Source organism: Pygoscelis adeliae, unplaced genomic scaffold (genome assembly GCF_000699105.1).
Source record: "Pygoscelis adeliae isolate BGI_AS28 unplaced genomic scaffold, ASM69910v1 Scaffold349, whole genome shotgun sequence".
NCBI lineage: Eukaryota > Metazoa > Chordata > Aves > Sphenisciformes > Spheniscidae > Pygoscelis > Pygoscelis adeliae.
The window spans coordinates 940101-960941 of NW_008825608.1; the positions used below are offsets into that span (position 1 = coordinate 940101).

Consider the following 20841-nt stretch of genomic DNA (forward strand, 5'->3'; position numbering starts at 1 on the left):
ACTTAACGAACACCTATGGCGGCATCTCAGCCTGCTGCCTCCGCACCGCCGCTCACGCCGCCTCCTCTCCTGCGCTTGCCAAACTCTCCCTGCACTAACAAACCTCTGCCCCGAGGGCTCCTACAAGAGCCACCTCTTGCTCCTGCTTCCCCAAATGCCTGCCTTTTGCTGCCAGTCTTTCCCTTGCCGCCATTTATTCCTGTTCCCCCAAATAATCGTACACACTCATTTAGAAAACAAGAATAACATATACACAGAGTAGAACATACACAAAAACACACGTAAAAATGAAACAAACCCCACTGGACAAAGACTACGGTACTTCAGAAAAAAAAAACAACCCTGTTCTTTGGACTTCTTTCTTTAATTCTCTACCTTGCCACCATGCTTTACCAAGCAAGCTCTAAACTGCCACTTTAGCAATATTCATAGCTACAGTACTGTGAAAGTATACAGCTAATAGTTGTGTTTGACTTATAAAGATCACAAATATTTATGTTTTTACATTAGAACAGATGAACCCGGGTAATTCTGCTGTGAAAGCTGACTGTAACTACCACAACTCATTCTAAAAACGCAGGATTTAGATTCTTTTTCTTCCAGCTACATTTTGATGGCTACATTATTAGCATTACTGTTTTACTTCTGTATGGCCCAACCACCATGGAAACAAAACCGTCTGAATCACAGGACAGGGTTAGAGCTGGCTGCCAACAGAAGCAGGGCAAGGATGCTAATACATCTTTTTTATCACCCTCTTCCAGTTTGCTGAAAACCCAAAGTTATTAGGTGCTACTGAAGGTTTGTGGTTGTGCTCTTTCCGGTTCCTGGAAAGCTATTCTGACATTCAGACCGAGAAGGCAGTGTTGAATAGCTTCAAACACAGATTCATCCTATTTTTTATTATTCTTCCAATCCAGTGGAGACGGAAGACACAGTAAAAGGTGTTAATAGTCCTTCCGCTCCATTTTCGCGTCTGTGGCTATCTGCAGAAAGCCCGCTTCCCAGGCAGCCAGCTCATTAAAATCAAGACGTACTAAATGTAAACAGATGTGCAGCTATTACTGATGGTGTCTAAGCCCCAGCACACGTCACCGGCTGACACAGACCTGCACGCTTCACGGGAACAACCTTATTATGGACTTGGAACATATTTACAGCCTTTTTGGGGGTAGTAGTTTTTTCTTTAAAACCATGGAGCTACGTAACAGTATGAAGAATAGAAAACATATTTCTGGTAAGCCCTTTATTCCCAGGCATCTTCACATAATACCTTTAACCACACAATATTCAGTACTCTTTACACACAAGGCAGCTCATGTTCCTGGGCGGATTCCTTGACTGGTGGTAACCACAATTACCTGTAAAAAAGGATTATTTCATCATGTCTTCAACACGGATGAGCACGAGAGAAAGAACTATTATCAGGCAGTTTGACTTCAGTTCTTCCTAATATCTCCTATTACATTTCAAATTACTGATGAGGAAAACCCACGTGTATTTCCATGTTTAAATAAAACATCTGAAAAGGAACATTTCAGTGCTCCTGTGACATAGCTGAAGGTTCCCCCACAAACTTCTAATATTTATCAACCAGGATTTGCAGCCAAACTGACAGGTAACTTCCACAGAAACAAAGCAGAATTTAAAGCCTTCCTTTGCATCCCAACTATTTTATTGCTTTCTACACTTCTGATGATAAAGAGGAAGAAAATAAAACCACTAACTCTTATCAAACACACCACCAATTTCTCTTCCGAACTGATTTCCAACCTTAAAGAGTAACCTTCACTTAGTTAAAAAAAAGGTACCAATAATATGTTGTATTCACACAGCAAACAATTTGCTGACGGTGGTAGAAGCATCTCAAGAAAAAAGATAACGCAGGAAAGTTAGTCCTCTATTTCCAGGGTGAAAGAGAAGACTTGAAATCAGCCACACAACTACCCTGCATATTGATAACAGTGGGTGGGCAGTAAGGGAAAATAATACATTAAAAAAAACCCCCAAAACCTCTACCCCTAACCAATAAGGATTTGTTGCAATTTTCCTTTGGCCTAAGAGATTGAAAAAAAAATTGAACACAGAGTAGAAAGGGGCCATTTGGTTTGATGCCTTCTTTGTCCTACCTTGTATAACAGAAGGCCTAGACTTTCACGCCAGGAGGATGCTTATTGCCTACGTGGCCTCTGTGTCACGTACAAAAGCTCTGTGTGGTGCCAACTCCAGGGGACCTATAACCAACAGAGCACCATGGGACAACTCATATCACTCCTACTCCAGCTTAAAAACTCTTCACGGAGCCATCTTTCTGTCCAATAACCTCCAGAGAAAACTTAGAAGTGAAGGTATGAATACTGCCTCCCTCCTGCCCCCCATTTCTGATCATCACACGGGACCAGCGATAGCATCTCCTTAACCAAAACACCCAGTTGGAAGATATGAGACAACCTGCCCTAACAGTTTCCTGCTAGTTTGTTCCAGTCCAAAAAAAAAAAAAAAAAAAAGGGGGGGGGGGAATAAGAATCACCCTGTTTCCAATTTATCTAGCCTTTATTTCCAACATAAAACCTTATTATAACTTTCTCTCATGGGCTGGAAATCTGTTTACAGCTCTGTATTCTTTTCTTGCAAAGGCATTTTTGTATTTGATCAAAAAGATGACAAAAAGATGGTGTTAACAGATGGACTGAAGAAGTACAGCCTGAGCTTTATATGCTCAGGAAAATATTTCCACCCCTCCTGCTATTTCCTGAGTTCTTTTTGACTTTTCAATACCATTTTAAAAGGTGGACTCAACGGTGATTCAGGGCAGCTACAGCATCTCCCCACGTAACTCATCCAAGAACTGATGTTATGGGTCACTTGTCTGGCTGTCCAGACTAAAGGGTCCTTTCACACAGTTTCCTTCCTCCTCTTTTGGCTATTTTTCTCCCAACGTCATGAAGCCCCCTCCTCCCTTAACTTCCATTTCCCCTGTAGGGTGAATTTCAAAAGGTACGATCAGCAGAGTGACGCTCAACTCCCAAAACAGCCCTTATGCTGTTGTAGAAGTCTTTTAAATCACATCCACTGCCCTGTTTTCTGTCATCTCCGGCATGCAGTGCCATCTTCATGGCCAAAATACCCCAACGATAGCCATGCTAGGAAGATCGGCCATCTACCTTTGCACCTCTTCTGCAGCCCGCACGGCCCTACACGGACTTTATGCACAAAACCACCCAGGGCAAGCTGGCGCGGGGCTCGCGAGGTCTCCAACCCACCGCTGCTCTTCCAAGCAACAAGGAATGATGTGAAATGAAGAGCAGGGAATCCCAGCCTCTCTGAGCTCTTGCTAAATTATCTCTAGGAGACTTCAATCGGTCCAGTTAACTCCCTGGAACAACTACCACGTTCTAGAAAGAAATAAACCCTCTAAAATCAGTGTATTAAGACAGGGACGTTCCTGTTCCTCTCGCAGCGATACTCTGCCGTCTCCACAGGCTTTGAAACAGAAACACCAAGACTGCAGAAGGTAACATTAACCCTAAATCGATGTAAACGGGTGATTTAAATAAGCAAAATAACCACTCTCTTTTCCAGAGTTATAAGTGGGCAGGCAGAACACCCCCGCTGAATACTTCAAACTACTGCAGCAGTCTCGGGGAAAAGACATCAAGCTGCAAAAAGCACATCAAAAGAGAGCAAGAAGTGACTTAACAGAACAAAATCTGTGCCCTCACCATCACTTCCTAGAAAACTTCAATCTGTGTTTACTAGCACCTCCTTTGACTTATTTTGTGAGAACTAATAGGGTCTTAAGTAGATGTTGCTGTTACTCCAGAACGGGTTTATCCTGGTTAAACCATCACTACGCAGAAGGATTATTTACTCTCTGTTTTCTTTTCATGTATGGCAACTAAGAATTGACATGAAATTGCTTAGTAAATTTGCAGAAATGCTTTTCCCTGTGAAGTCAGCGACCCTGCTAACTCCGAAACCAGCAGGTACCAAAGCAGACGCGTTAATGCGGTTCCTGCTTTGGCACGTCTCACCTCAGGGATAGCTACAGAGCTACCACTGCTGCATACAAGGGTTTTTTTTTTTCACTTCAACATGCCAAAAAGGCACATCCAGTTATCTTGTTTTTAAGGAATTACAAAGCAGTCCCTCACTGGTTTTGTTTTCACTATTTCTTTGCTTTTAAAATTAATTTATTTTCCTCTACTTTGGCTCAATTTCCAGTCTTCCAAAACAATAAATCCAGCAAAAATTATTAGTCAAAGAATCATCCAATCGTGAGGAGGAGGAAGAGGTCTGGAAACCCAGACCAGGGTGGGACAGAATGGTAAACCGGGATTCTGGATACATCTTCATTTTTGTGCCTGCCTCCATATCATCACTCAGCCACGAGAACAAGCGCTGAACGCAGACACAAACGCACGTCACAAAGTTTTTTTCCTGCTCCTGAAAATAAGACGGGATGAACGGGGGCGCTTCCAATTTCCATTTTGTTGCAGTTTACTTTCACAGCATTTCTGAAGGTGGTATTTTCATGAGGCGGAGAGCCCCAAAGACGCCCAGTACAACAAGCAAGGGTCAGAAACACATCCAGCTGTCCCCTATCTCAGCACAGTACTCACTCCGCTTCCACTAAAACACAGGCTCGCTCCAAGCCACCAGCCCAGCCACTGTTCTGCCTAAGGAAGATTAATATTAAACATCAAAAAGAAGAAAACTTTAGGAATAGTTAAAACTTAAGTTGCGCAACATATGGTTAACAGCATGAGCATTGCTGTATATTGCTGTTAATAAGCAGTTTGCAATTTAAAAATATATATTTTTTATATATATATATTGCAGCCCATATATCCCTCAAGATTATTCCAAAAGACAATTTTAAAAAAAATCTGGTTTAGTACTCAACGAAAAGAGACGGACATTTATAGGAAGCATCTATCTGAAGCAATTTTAGTCTATGTCCTCCTCCAAATCTGAGCTCTGCAAAGGCTTTCAGACACATAGCAAAAGGTACGTTCTTCAAGGAGTGCCACTTACTCCACATGTCTCATTCTGCGTTTGCATGGGATTAGCCTTTGGCTCCATGTCTTGCCTTTTTTGGTTCTGCTTCAGTTGGTTTAAAGAAGGTTTTGTCTGTGCAGCTCCAACAGTTTTGCTTGTCCACTGGTCAACCAGCTTGTGAAGATCGTCTGTGAACGTCCCTTTCTTGTTGTTACTGTTGTTGGCCTGAACCTGCAGGGTTGATTGCGGGAGGGGCTCAGGACACGTTACGAGACTGTTTGTCGAGGATCCTGGAAAATCACACACAAAGAAAGTTGACGATGGCATCTCTGCTTCACCACTTTGCTGCTCAAACAGTTTCTCATCTACTGCAATTCAAATGGCGGCTTTTCGGACTTTTAACCCTCCCCCTCCTTTCTACAGAACACCTTTGCTTAAAGAAATGGTCTAGGTCCAATGCATTCACATTTTCTATCACATGACGTTGCTTCAGCCAGTAGCTGTTGCGCCCACAACTTCTCTCTAGGTGAAATTAATGCCTCAGAGAGAAGAAACGAATGCGGTCCCAGTAACACGGACATCCTAAGGCTTACGAAGTCTCTTCAGAGGAGACTACCACGAGAGAGTGGGAGGCAGGGTGTATTACTTGCTAAAACTGCACGCATTTAAAAAATTAATTTACCATTTATTTTACTTGCATAAGTTTACTGTCCTCCTGGAAAAATGTAATTGTCATATCGGTTACAAGTAGGGTTGGCTACTACGCCTCAAAGGCTCCGGGAACCCCCAATCTCTCTCAGTGATGTTAGGACCACTCACTCTGCCATCTGCATATTTTTGGGGAAAAAAAACTCATCAGGACCATGGATGTACAGAAGAAAGAGGAGAGAGGAGGACATAGTAGGTGTGTGAGTTTTTGAGACAAAGATAAAGATACAGAACTTTTGGTATAGATAAAAGCAGACAGGAAGAGTATTGACAGATTAAATTTCATATGTTCACTTATTTCTAGAAGAACTAGGAAAAAAAAAAAATCTGTCCTTTTTATGGGTTGGTAACTACAAGTCTGACACAGCAAGATCAGCAGGGAACAGCAACTGAAGGTGCCTGAATTTGACCTACGCAGAAAATATAAAGTAACTTTTCAGCTAACATGTTTGACGTAGCTAAAGATTTGAAATAAAGACCATCTCTCCAAGCAAAAAGTTCATAGAACTGTAGTAAAATTATTATATAAGCAAACATGAACATTCAGTCTTCTTTTTTCTGTTAATCAGTTACTAGCCAATGAAACCGAGTAAACTAATTAGTCCTATGGTTATATAAAATACGTTAATAACCTTTAAATGATCATGCATTCAACCTGCAACGTAACTTCTAAGTGAGTACTGCTCATTTCCTTTTCCTTTGCTTGGGGGAAAGGGACCAGTGAGAAAAACAAGTATTTTGACAGGAAAGCTCTTCAATTAGCGTTTAATATTTCATGCAGCTCAACAGAAGCGAGATCCTAAGCTATAAATTCCTCCGGCAGAGAACTGCAGTCATATAAAGGTGTGTATTTCAGAAGGACAAACACTGAATCCAGTTTTCTCGCCGCATGCGTGCACAGTCTCACACACAAAGAATACCACAACTGTCTTGCAGCATGCGTGGTTCCCAAGACATCACAGCACATGCATTATTATGAAAGTATCACAATTTATACAGTCTAATTTCATATCAGTATAAGTGCATCAGCTCTATTTATTAAACAACTAGCTTTTAGTAAAAAATAATTAAAAAAAAAAGCAAAAAACATCCCATGCCATGAAGGAAATACTGAGAAACAAAAATGGGATAGTTACTACTACTGTGATCTTTGCCTAGACATAGTCGTTTCAAGGTGGACCCTACAAGGTAAAACAATACAAGACATACAGAATTAGGTAAGACTAAACACAACAAATCTGACGGACAAGCTTCTGTACTTTTAAGCAATCGAAAAGTAGTTATTATGCAAGAAAGGACAGACAAAGTCAGCAGTTCAGGTGAGTAAAGGAAGTCTAAATAACTGGACAGCTCAAACCTTTCTTAATGTGCAGCCATTCAGAAGCTTTGAAAAGTACAATAGCATGCCAAAAGCAAGGTCTCATGACTTAAAGATGTATTTGTTTGGGGTTTTGGTTTTTGGGGGGTTCTGTTTGGTTGGTTTTTGGTTTGTTTGGTTGGTTTTTTTTCTCCCGAATTGCCTTGGCTTCCTCATAGAGGGTTTTGATTCCTACTCTATTTATGCAGGAAATGATGTCAATTCAGTTTGTGATAGGAGGCCAAAAATGCTTTCAGGAACAAGTCAAGCTAGTCTGGCTGCAAAGACAAACTGTAAAACAACCCTAAAAGTCCTGTTTTACAAGTCCAAAAAGATACATTGTTCTGCAGGTCTGAGGCCAATTGTTTCCAAATACTTTTATTAGTAGGATTTGTGTCTAAATGTGAGATTCTGAACTTCAATTGAAAGTAACCGTGAATGAGTTTCCCTTATGCCTTGTCCAAGTGCGGAAAAATAATCCAGCAGAGTAGCTGAGTTTTCATTTAAACAAACTACGTGGTTTTTTCATTATCTCGTTACATCCTTCATCATGATTTTACATATTCTGTTGGATAGACAGTTAGAGTGCCAGAAGCGTACCGAGAACCCTACTTGACTGTCAGATCTTGCCAGACATAAGCACCGTTTCTATTTGAGTGCCAAATTTCCTGAAAGGTATTTTGGACTTGGTAAGAAGAATATCATTATGGTATGGGAGGAGATGAATCTCTGACATGGGGCATGGCAAGTTTATTGTGAAGAAGCACTTGAAAACATGAGCAAAATCAGGGAGTGGGGCAAAAAAGCAAGATACAGGATGGATGGGCTTTTTCTCTACAGCAAACCAGTGTCGGTATTTTATGTTACTGTGCCAGAAATGCAGATTTAAACTCGGAGATTGCAGGTCCAGGTTGACACGGGCTCTGAATGAGTCTTCAAAGGAGAAAGGAGAGACATCAGTCAGAGACTGAGGAAGAGAAAGTAAAGAGGGAGGAGAAAAAAGGGAGAAGAAATGTTTGTGTTTTGATATGGGTGGCATGAGGAGGAACAGAAGGATCGCTTTGAAAGATTTTCTTATTATTTCATGTAGTTTAATGAGGTTTCTATTCCAGGAAAATCAGAAGGACATGACTACGGTAATGTCTTATGCAAGCATGACCAAGTTTAGTTTCTCATCTCAAAGCCTAGATAACAAATACAAGTCACATTCACAACTGAACAATCCGTGTTGTATTTTTAATTTTTTCCCCCTCTTTTTCCCCTCAGTTATACCTTACCTTGCCTATCTCTTAAAGTTAGCTAGCAACTCCCGTTATGGAAACATCAGCGGCAGTAATACCAAAATGCTATTTTCTTAACTGTCCTGCAGCATTCTGCGCGTAGCAATAGGTAGTATTTGGCACAATATGTATGCAAGTGAAAAGCAACTGCCCGCGAAAAATAAAAGCAGGCAGCTGACTACAGTACGTGCTCAAATGCATGTAAAAGAGTTTAATCACCAACCCCTCCGCTTCCTGAAAACCAAGTCACAAGTTTATATGCACCTCGGGTGCCAAATCAAACCCGGGGCCCCCATACGTGCGGGGAAGCAACAGAGAACAATGATACTAGACAGAGTCACAAAATACCGCGTGAGCGGAGCCAGCGTTAAGGAAAATATTACAGGAGAGTCAATCACCAAAAAGACAGCGAGTTCTTCCAAATTGCATCACTCCAGCATGTTGCTTGGGAGATGAGAAACGTTATCTCAGTGGTGATATTGCCTGAAGCAGGGACTGACAATCATCGGCTACAATTCGTCTTAAATTCAAATTCAATTAAAAATGCATTTGCTTAACCTAATTCACCAGATTAATTGTATTGTTTCTAAAATCAAGGTGTTTAATAGCTGTAAAGTTAAGGAGATGAATCATAATTAAGATTTAATCTGAGACTGCAAAAGTTCAGCAGCGTGTTTTACCTCCAACTCCAGATTTCTTACGTGAGAAATTAAGTAGCTATTATATCATACAGGACAGAAAAAATCCGCTGTCCCATATTTGCATTCTAACAGCTGCCAAAAACCTTGAAAGCTAAAATAAAATTGAAATGGCAGTAAATTGTTAGACCATTTCCGTAATCGCGTATACACATACAATATATTAATTACTACAGACCTGACAAAAATCGCCTTCCGTAAGATTACAAGTCTAAGCCAAACGGAGTTTTTGAGAATCCCACTCACAATCAGCGCAAACTCTCCCCTAAGACACCCTTGCAATTTAACCCAGGGAAGGAGCTCAGGCTAAAATTATGCTGAAGCCCATCGAAAATGTTTTATTCCATGAAAAGGACAAAGGAGAAGTCAATACTGGACATGGGGAACAGATCAAAAAGCTGTTCTGGGAGAACACTGCGAAAGTGTTCAAGTTTGACGGATCTTGTAACCAGGGCAAGATATTCGGTAAAACTATCTTTAATGCATCTGAACATTTCTTTTTAAAAGCGTGCTGCTAATTTGTCTGCTAATACAGTACGGGCCTCACACTGGAATATCCAAGCTCCCCAAAGGGCTGTTTTTCCCTAATCAAACGCACAGATTCAGAGCGTTTCTGAAAATCCAGCACAACTCTTCCCAACAGCTCTCAAACAAACAAAAAATCCCAGGGAAACCTCGACTTGCGGAATAGACCCGGGACCCTGAACCGGCCGGACGGCCACATCCCAGCCCCAGCACTCGCTCACCGCCTCTCCCCAACACTCTCCCACACTCGCCCTCCTTGCTCAAGCGGGCAAAGATGCAAACGTGTTTAGCACCTAGTCCAAACGTTCGGCTCTGCCTGCACGCTGGGTCAACCTCCGTCCCTTCCAGGGGGGAAGGAGCCCGAGCCAGCTGGCATTCCCATCATCATCGTCATCATCTAGCACTATTTTTCCTGAGGCCCATGGTCACGGCTGCTCTGGACACCGGCTCCATGGAACCACCAGCCGTACGTCCTTCCAGCAGCAGTCCCAAGCCCAGCTGTCCTTGGGGAACGATGGGGCCGCACGCAGGCCCGTCTTCATCCCTTCACACACGCAACCGCCAACCCGTTGGACTCACCGGGAAAACAAGCTAAAATAACCTCCTATCCCCCATCAAAACCTACCAGTAATTCAGCTGTGGAAAACTGTCCAGCAACTCAAGTGACGGGCAGCATTTGAAACTAAGCTGCGCGCTCTGAGCAGCGGTGACTTTGGATGGATGTGTCAGGGTTAAGTGCCTGAAACTCAGTCCATCTCCTCGTGTGACTCAGAAATGGGGGAGTGCAAACCTCCTCTCCGAACACTTCGCCCAGAAGAAACCGAGAAGAGAGCATATGGGCTGAGAACAGAAAGCAATTAGTCGTGCCGAGTTATTTCGGCATTGGGGAACTTCACGATTTGAAGGATTTACATGTTCCCTTGGTTTCATTCACAATATCCATGCACCCAAACATTTTTAATATGCTGGTTTTTAATTGCCATCTCCCAGTCTTTTTGCATCCTACTGAAAAGTAATTCTGTGGAAGATTAATGAAACGACTTCTGGGAATTACACGTGCAGAGGAAGAAACTACTATGTCCGTTATAATACCAAAGGGGAACAACATTTGTGAACTGAGAATTCCCCCCTCAGGTTCTCAGAAAAAAATCCCTGAATGCAAAATTGTCTCACGACTTCAATAGTCGTTAAGAACTTGCGTGAGAATAAATTCAGCATGCCGAGCAGTAAACATCAGTTTTCAAGAACCTGAGTGCTTGGACGTTTAGGGACCTCAAACAAAAAAATCAAGATTATTTTTTAAAATATTGTTTATTCATAAAATTAGGAGGAGTGTATTTGAGTGGTCTTGTGCCTTTGATCTGTACCACTTGGATAATGATGAGCAATGTAGAACTCCAATCGGAGATCTGATATTAATGCAAATGAACAGTTAGTTAACCAAACATTTTCTCAAGAACTTTCTAATGTTATATGTAAGTGGCCTATAGTACCTGTTCAGCACAACATATCTTTATTGTACAAGCAAAATCTGTTTGCCTAAAAAGCAGCATACATGATTGGGTAAAAAGGTCTTAATTTTTTAATTAAATAGCTTGATATCATTGGTCGAATTGCCAATTACTTTAGAAGTCATACAAATAGGGTACAAATAGCAGGTGCACAATTATTTGAAACAAAAAATACTGGATCCTAGCAATCCATTTCAAAGTATCGTCTGAAAATCTGATATTGCTTTTTACTTATTTACGCTTTGATGAACTGCTAATTGACTTCATCTCTGAGGTCACATAAGGTCATAAGAAAATAAACTGAGTGAAGTGCTTCAGCCAGATCAGCTTACACAAAAAAAGTTGACGGTACTCTCCCTTGGAGTAACCAGATCTTCCTGCTGCTTACCAGTATATAAAAAATTGCTCACTTAAAGTAATTAAAGTGAATGCATGGGGAAGAAAATCTAGAAAACAGATTTTGAAAGAACTAGCTGGAGCACTATTGTCTCAGCATTTCCACATGCAAAGAGCGGGGAAAAAAAATTAAAGAAAATAGAGTGGATATAAACAGTACTGTATATCGTGTTAATACAGCCCTTGTATGGAAGTTATACCCTTCAGTGACCTTCTAGTATTGTATCAGCTTGCTACATGCATGTCTTCATAGTCCAAACATGTGTGAAAGAGACCATTCGTCTACAGAAGGATGGATTTCTTTTTGTTGTCGCTGGAACCGGGACAGCAGACATGTATATTTGCCACATTGCAAATAAAATTACTTCAACATAAATCACATAAAGTACAAAAGCTTTGATACGTCCAGGGTAAAATTTACCATAAGGCTATATAATAAATGATGAGATCTTCCACACATGCTTTTGGTGCCCAGGCACGAGCCAAAAGCAGTGCAAAAAAAGCTTTCATATGAAAAATTAATATAAATAAGGTGTGTTCATGATGATTACTTAAAAAAAAAAAGATAAAAAGAAAGAAAAGATGGTTCAGAAAAGGGGCATCCTGCCAAACATATTAGAGATATAAAACATGGAATTGGAAAAAGGGGGTAAAAGAAAGATGGACTGTGATAAAATACAAAAGAACAAATACAAACAGATGGACAAAGACACAGGTCCACTGAGGAATCTGGTACGAGGTTTGCTACTAGATTTATAGGTCACTCTCTCAGACGTTTGGTGGAAAACCGTCCAGCCTGCAAATGAATATAAAGGGAAGAAAACAAAGACACTTATAAAGTACAAGTAGCTGTGATCAGATGTCCTATACCATCAGTCAAATCAGCTTTGTTAGTTAAACATCCACATCTCCATTTTAACTTTGCCAAAGAGGAGTAAGTTAATTGACCATACACAAAGGATGCAATAACAGCAGAAGAGAACATAGATATTTTGTAGATTAGTTTGGCAGGATGTGCAATGAGAGGAAGGTATTTTAATCATCATTATAACTTCCAATATGCATGGCAACAAGATCAGTCAAAGCCTACGGAGGTGTGCAATACACAGAAGTATCAGAGGTCGGGACTGGGGAACACAGCCAATCTACAGTCATCTAGCTGGGACTCCAAAATCATGCACAAAGTTAACCCCTTAGATAAAGGAAACGTAACTTGGTTCTCTGGTTTTGGTTTTCTTTTTTCCCCCTTTTATTTTTTTCCCCTCACACCCAAGATGGTTTGGTAGCTTATAACGAGGAACTCTGGGTTCATCAAGGGGCTTAAAAAAAAAAAAAAAAAAAGCCCAAAACGAACCAAAGGAAACAATCTCCTATCCTTCTGTATCTTTTTTGGTTTCCTTTCTTTTTTCTCAGAAGTCTGTAAGGCAGACTCCAGAAAAGGTGTCAGTATAAAGCCACTGCTGGCAAAAATAAAAGGTGTTTCCTTCCTAAAAATTAGCATGCCTTCTCGCGTGTTGACTCTTAACACTTGGTAAGATACTTTACTTTTGTTCTTCTGACAATACTGCAACGATCTTTTTAAAGATAAGCCACTAATCTGGATTGTCAAAGGTTCATGTTCTTACATCACTAGAAGTGAAATCCACTCCTAAAAAGTTCAAGCATAAGGGAAGCGAACTAATCTTAGCATGTGCTGGAAGACATGCCGAACAGTTGGTATGAAAAAATCACCTTGGCCAGAGCTTGCGTTCACGTCACCTCCTTCGGGGCCTAAGCCGGAGCAGATGTCAGAAGACAAAGAGGCTTTGACAGAGCACGGCTGCTGCGTCTGAACAGCCTTCCCGAAGGTGGCTGAGGCAGGGGAAGGGGCTGCTGCTGCTGCTTCGGGAGATCCAGGCTGCGTTTTAGTTGTTTCTTTGTGGGGTGAGTCTTTAGAGTCTGAAAGATTACCTGAAAGAGCAAACAAACAAAAGGCATGCAACGGCAAACGCTAGGAAACCACCGAATAAAAATCCGCGCCTAAAAATAAGCGTTACTTTGCCACGAAGAGGAGCAGCGGTTTACGACTCTGAAGTACCGTATGACGCACAGGCTTTACGGATAGCCTGCACCGGAAAATAATCTACACGTACTACGGCTGATCCAGTTTCTCCAAGAAGCTTACGGAGTAGGCTTGATTTTTACAGTTTCTTTTCTGCAGTTTCGAGAAAGGCCGGAGTCGGGACTGCTGAAATGAAGTGAGAGCTGCAGCAGTGCCCAAGTAGGAGGATGAACGCGCAGAACGACTGAGCGGGACACGTAGGTTTGCTCTCAAACATGAAAGGTGAAAGCAAGCAAATGGAGAGAAATAAAAAGTTGCTGCAAAGACACGAGGAACTTTTTATTTATAGCTATCTATATATAGATAGATACATGTCTATATGTAAATACCTGTATCTACGTATCTATCTACATGGATATCTCGGGTAAAGAGGCTTTACCACCAGAATACCTTTGTAATCATTTGTTCCATGGATTTATCAGCAAAAGCATCTAACAATGGAAATGACAATTACATCAGTGACCGTATTAGAAACCGCCTGCCCTTGATCCCTGAAGAAAGGTCCTAGGAAGGCCAAAAATGAGGAATCTACATAGTCAAGGATGAGAAGACTCTCAAAGATAACGTGAACTTTACGCAGTGCCTCAAAAAAGTGGAAAATAACACAGAAGAAATGCATGAAGGAAAGCATGCACCAAAGTGGCAGTCTGAGCAGTTTCTGCTCACTAACTGAAGGTGACAAGGGGGGGGAAAAAAAAGAGGAAAAAAAAAGAGAGAGAATTGGGACATTTTATGCAGAAATAAGCTTTAATTCTTTGGACTAGGGTAGCACACCGACATGAGCCAAGATCCATGAATGGAGACAGATGTGGGTTTTGTGAATAGACAGAGGGGAAAAATGGCTAGAGAGAACCCAAGAACAAACTGGAAAATGAACGGACCAAGGATAACAGACATGCAGAGTAGCTCATCACAAGGAAAGGAAGTAAAACCTATGCACGTCGGCCAAGCAGCAGCTAAAGAGGTATAAAGCATTGACCATTGCTTCAGTCCTGTAGGCGAGAATACTGAGATTCAAGATGGATCACAGAACATCTTGCCTCTGAATATCTTTGCTTTTCCTATCTCAGCTGAAATCCTTAATTAAAAGCAAAAGCCTCCAAAACACTCTGTCTATAATTAGGATTGATGCAATGAAATTCGAAGTGGACTTATGATGCAGTGACTTTGAAAACAAGTGCTACCAGGTTTGAAATACTGCTGGAAGTGCCGCTGCTCCTCTAAATAACCGCATGAACTAAGTTGAAGAAAGATTATTCATACTCTATTCTACATTTTGCTGAGGAAATAGGTACTGGAGTATATCAACATTTCCCACTTGAATTATACCTTTATACTTACAAAAAGAGATAATGACTCAAGACTGTACTACCGTTTGAAAAATCTCAAACTACTTCAGATGGTCAAAGCATCCACCACAGTTTTATAACCGTTTTTACCTCCCATACTTTCGGGGAGCAAACGCAATCCAATCTTATTTATGTGGCATCTTGTAGGAAAAAATAAACAACAACAACAACAACAAGATACAGCACATAGTCAATAGAGGATAACAGCACCTAAGAAGTGAATACAAACATCAATAAATTGCATCTGAAGAAAGGATGAGAAAATGTAACCAGGCTGTATTCCAAATTAAAGCAGAATATTGCTTCTCTGCCAAGCATTGTAACCAGTGCAGAGAAGGTACGTATGGTTCAGCACTGGGCAGCTGTAATAAGCCTGTCCCAAAGGAAGCCCGCTTCAAAAACGGTTCGCGGTACGCAAACTTGAGTCATAGTATTAAAACCAATAAAAATTCAGTGCCTCTCCTGCAGCCCATGCAATTACACAGCAGAACCACAACGGACACAAACAACAGGCGGGTGGAAAGCAACCTAGTGTACCTACTTGTGCTTGATGTTCCACTCCTGAGCTGCTGGACCAGAGGGTTTAATAGCTTTCCACCTTTCAATTTATTTTTGCTGGTTCTTCGGCGACGGCTGCTTGGTGGGGCTGAGTGAAGGAACCCCAGGTTGGGAGGAAGGGGTTTCCCTAACCGAATATACAGTGCCTCTATCTCATTCTTCTGCTGAGTCTGAAGTTCAGCAATTTCTTTCATATGCCTAAACATAAAAAATAAAGAAGTCTGCTAGCGATGTATTTGATAAAGCACCACACCTTGACAGCGTAATTAGTTATAAAAAAAGAAACAAAACAGTCTTTGGTTATAAAACAATCAACTGCTCATCCGTACGTGAAGTTATAACAATCTAGCTGGCAAATGTGGTGACTGACTTCTCAAATATTCATTTATAAGACAGAATCCTAGACAGCTAAAAAGATTTTCAACATCCTCAGTAAAAACAACTGACTTTGACATGACATCTGACAGGAACTCCAAACTATTCCAGAATTTCTCTCTTCAAACCAGTGGCGTCAGGAAAGTTAACTCTCAAGGCATGTACAGCAGTTTGAAGGAGTTCAGCATGAAGAAAAGCGAAAGTGCTTCCCATAAAAATGCCATTAGCACATGAATCACTACCTTATTTATAACACAGATTTCATGACGCCATAAAGTCAGTTTAAAGGTTTTGTATTACTGTAGTTCTGTTTTAAAAAGATGCATCATCTGTATTCAGTAAAACCATTATACCTTAAGATAAAGTTTAACATTTTGGTTAAACTACCACCTAATGCTAGTTTTTACCCATCACCTGCCAGGAAAAAAAGAAAGTGTTCAAATTTAAAGAAGCTAGCTCTCAGGACCGGCAGCACGACAGCCTCCCGCCAGGCTCACCCAGCCTCCCGCCGAGGCTGGACCGATGACTTGATGAGAGATCCGATGGGAGGCGAAGCGAGGGTCTTACCTGCCTAATAGATACTAGGTTATCCCCTGCAAAAGCCAGCCTGGGAATAGTGATGGGTCTGTAGACCAGACAGTCTACGTCACCCTTGCAGAGAAGGGCGTGAAGAGAACACTACGGCAGCTGTCTACGCAGGCATCCAGATTACTGTTACGCTGCCTTAAATAGCGTCCACATGGGAACCTGCCATCACATACATTACAAGTGCTGTTGTTTGCTACCACACCAACATAGCTTCTCCGTAAGGAAACCGGCCATCGCAGCAGAAATGTGTTGGGGTTTAGAGAAGTTATTATTGAACTATTCTTCTAAATGGAACTGACAAATAAAGTGATGCATAAGAGGATGCATATTTTGGGGCAAGGTCCTAGCGATGCCCAATTTGTCCAGAACCAGTTTACTCATTGCAGCTATGAAAACCACATATTTGCTCATCACATGCAGAGATGCCGCCTAGGTATCTTAACACAAGCTTCCCTAGCGTTGTTAGCGAACACGACATACTTTTCTCTCAGGTTCTGCAATTCTTTCTTCATATCTGCGTCTTCAAATTCCGAGTCGTTGTCGCTGCTCATGTATGACGACTGCGAGTGGAAGGACGTTATGTTGATGGTAGGAATTTTTGTTCCTTGCCCGTTAGGTGAATCGAGGCCTGGCGAGCTAGCTTTGCCAGATCTTTGCAGAAAAGCAGCTGCTTTTTTAATTAAGTCAGTGGCTGCACTACTGCTCGGGGGGGACAGTGGGGCAGCAGCAGCCGACTGACGATGGAAAGGCTCATCAGCAGAATCACTCGAACCCTGGTCACAGAGGACATCGACAGAAGAGGCTGTCTGCACCCGTCGGACAGCTGTCTTCAGATCAGGGCTGGAAGGTAGCTCATCCAAATAGACGTCTGGGGGTGCTGAGAACCTTAAGCAGTGCGGCGCTGTTAAAGTTAATTCATCTTGCGTGCTGATTACTGAAAACCTGCCAATAGTTTTGGCTGGTGTACCGCTATCATGAGTTTCAGCCTGTTTTCCATAGGAACCAGAGTCTAGAGAGTCATCCCTTTGAAGGTTATTCATCACCCCATCTGCTGTAGATATCTGTGTTACATTATCTGTGTGTGCAGACAAAGTCATAGTCTTTGCCTTCTCGCTCCTTTTAGAAGTTTCCATCTGTTTAGTTATTCTTGATGATGTAGGCGCAACCTGGGGAAAATAATGGAGATTAATTTTGAAAGTAACTGTTAACAATCAAGCATAAAACTGCTCCTAGTTTCTGGTTACCTGAAGGAGGCCTTTTGTCGTAGCAGCAGGAGCTGAAGCGATGCTTGCAGCTGAACCTGTTTTACAAGTTGGAAAAGAGATACATTCATGTCTGGAATGCTTTAGTATAATAAAAGCCAACACGTTTATTGTGATAAACTGAAGTGTGATAAAGTGTAGCACTGAAGAATAATTTAAATACCTAATCTTTGTAATACAGGATCTATAAATGCAGGAGGCAGTATCGATGACAATATAAAATATCGGCAGGTAGGCACTCTCTTCAATCTATTGATTTGGGGAATTCAAATAATAATAGGAGTGTGGAATTTCATTAGTCAGCTGAAAATTTTTAAGGCGAAAACCAGAAGAATGACATCTGCATGGTACATTGGGCCTGCATTACTACGGCGTTCTTGATGTCTTGAGAAAGTAATTGCACTCGGCTATTCATGCATACAAAATGCTGCAGCTGACCACAGATGGACTGGTATTTCACACCTTTCATTTGACAGATGCTGACACCAACAATTAAAGGTGCCTGAAATGAAGTTAAACGCACATTGCTGAAAGTGGAAATTATAAGCTCAAAAGACGGCCACTCGCACCACAGAAGCACGCAAGAAGCAAAATATTAGTGGCACTAATCAAGACGCAATTATTTCACAACCTGGACACTGGTTCTGAAGTTAAACCAATAAACGCCGGCTTTTCAGAAAGCTGCTTTCTTATGGCACGCTGCACAGAGCGAACATAAGGCAAAAATCTGTCACTTCAAAGTTCTGAAATGGTGAAACACATCACTGCTTGATGGTATCTAAGATACATTAATTTTACTGCACAGCGCTACATTCCGCTTGCACACTCTCTTCTTTGTCTGTAGCGAGACAGATGAATGCAGGCTGCCCAAAGTTTTCCCCTCTCACACTGACCTAAAAGCAGTGGACGATCTATGTCCACCAGGACAAGAATGATCTACGTTGTCGCACAAACCTGGTAGCCAGCTTTGCCACAACAATCTCAAAAAAATATGTATTATAAGCCCTCCCCAGCCCCACCCATGACAGCAGGAGCAGTTTTGGGTTCCTCAGCCCTTAAAACTTCCCATGACTTGCAAGACAGGTAAATGGGGCATGATAAATACCCAGTTTCTTACTATGGCTCCTACTACGTTATTATAGAAAGGTGCTGTTGTAGCTACAAGTACCTAAAGAAAAGTACTCTTTACTAGTTCTCCATGGGACTTCCTTGAAAAATCTTACAGGCTTCCCCCGAGAGGGGCTACCCTCAATCACGTTATTTGTGTCAACGCATTTTTATGAAAGCCAGGAAATCCGAGGGACTTTCTGTTTGGACTTTTAAGGAAATTTAGTCTTGGGAACATAGCCTTCCATGTGAATACCCTATACCTACACTGCAGACATGTATTGCATGTTTACGGTTTAAAATAAATCCGCCTGTGAGGCAGTCTCTTTCTAGGAAGCTTGACAGAAGTGAGTTGTATATTATCAGTTATATTACAAGTAGGATCAGCAACGCCTTGTGCCGGGCAGTGCCCTGCAGTTAACCAGAAGGGTGAGCAGCAAGGGGACACCGGAGGAGAGGACCACGCGCTAGCACAGATGCATCGCTGCCGTTCATCACTGAAAGGAGCATTACCTTTTCTGCTTGCTGACCCACCTCTTGCTTCTGAGGAATGAGCACCGATGCCGGTGACCTCCGACTTCTCAAACTTTCGGCAAAAAGGAAAAAGAAAAAGAATTTCAGTCTCACGCACAAACAGAAAGGCAATGCGTTCTCCTTCCCTCTCTCTCCCTCTTGTCTGCCCTCACACTATTGTGGAATATTAAACTATTTTATAGTGTCTGTGGAGGTGGCCTTCTAGCTTTTCCTTCAACTCCATTTTTTTTTTTCCCTCCCTTGGAAGAAAAAAAAAAGCAGCGGCAGTGTCACAGAGGGAACTGCAGCCTAAGTTAGTGAAAAACAGGCATTGAATTATATATAACAGTTTGGGGGTTTGTTCTGGTTCGCTTTTCCAGCCAGACTGTACATTCTTCCTCTGTATGTCTGTCTTCAGAAATTCTACGTCTCTCTTTTCTTATCGGCACAGATTTTAATAGGACAAATTCAAATTACTGGAGAGACATAACACCTTTCACAGAGAGAAAATTTTATCTGCTGTAGAAGGTCATTTACTATCATAAACAATATGCTCTAAAGAGTTACTCAAGTGCAGCCGTCTTTCCTGTAACATACAGCATCTTTCAGGCAGTTGATACAGCTCATCCAGCTGACACTACCCGGAACAGCCTCATCCTTGCTACTGGGTGATGCCATTATCTCCAGAAACGCTACTTTTCAAGTAAGATATACACTGATCTTCTAGCAGAAAGTGCTGCAAATCTGTTGAATTTCATAAAGTCAGGATTTTATCTGGAAGAACGCAACACAGGTGCACAGTCAAGACACTGAGTAAATAATGACCCAGACCTCCGGCTCCAGCTTTCCTTAGATGCTTCCCAGTGCAGTCTTGCTCTGCCAAGCTCAGGGGAAGACAAAAGAAATCGTTACTGGGAAGCAGAGCAAGCTTCTGCCTACGGAGTGTCTTCCTTTAGCTGCAGCACTTGAACAAAGCAAAGGCTCCTGAAGTGTTTATTTTATTCAGACTGACTTGGAAGGCAGGCGTTATAATCACTGCCATTAATTTATATTAAAAAAAAAAAATTCCTATTGAAGTATGATCGTCTTCATCAGAACTTGAGTGACTATACCCCTCATTGTGTTTTATGTTCTTAAACTACAAAAAAATTATCACATTTCTGCCTGCTTTAGAAGCAGGACACAAGAGGAGGAGAAGGAATTAAGATATTATACCACTTTTAAACCCAAAGGAAAAGTTTGGCTTTCACTAACAAGCATTTATGTAAAATGAGTCAGAATGCATCTGACAGTAAAAATTTAAGAGAACTTTCACACTGGAAAGCAGTCAACAGACAAAAGGTAACACCCCCAGGAGCAGAAACATAAAATGTTTAGAGAAGCAAGAAACCTATACGTGTCCTACCACAGGCTCATTGGTTCTGAGCTCTGCTTTGGTGCTGTCCCTAACAGCTGGATTTGGGGGTATAAATGGCAGATTTTATTTTATTTTTTATATATATATATATATAT

General features: G+C 41.5%; 1 protein-coding gene across 1 annotated transcript in view; it reads right to left on the reverse strand.

The window, feature by feature from the left end:
- The window catches only part of WNK2 (WNK lysine deficient protein kinase 2), a 121455-nt gene that overhangs the window by 15258 nt on the left and 85356 nt on the right, over positions 1 to 20841 (reverse strand). Inside the window, exons 20-27 of the mRNA XM_009332584.1 lie at positions 19330 to 19402; positions 17692 to 17747; positions 16928 to 17613; positions 15468 to 15682; positions 13208 to 13426; positions 12174 to 12272; positions 6846 to 6890; positions 5038 to 5291 (exon numbers count right to left, since the gene is read on the reverse strand). Of these exons, the coding sequence (XP_009330859.1) occupies positions 5038 to 5291; positions 6846 to 6890; positions 12174 to 12272; positions 13208 to 13426; positions 15468 to 15682; positions 16928 to 17613; positions 17692 to 17747; positions 19330 to 19402 (1647 nt within the window). The remainder of the gene's footprint in view (positions 1 to 5037; positions 5292 to 6845; positions 6891 to 12173; positions 12273 to 13207; positions 13427 to 15467; positions 15683 to 16927; positions 17614 to 17691; positions 17748 to 19329; positions 19403 to 20841) is intronic.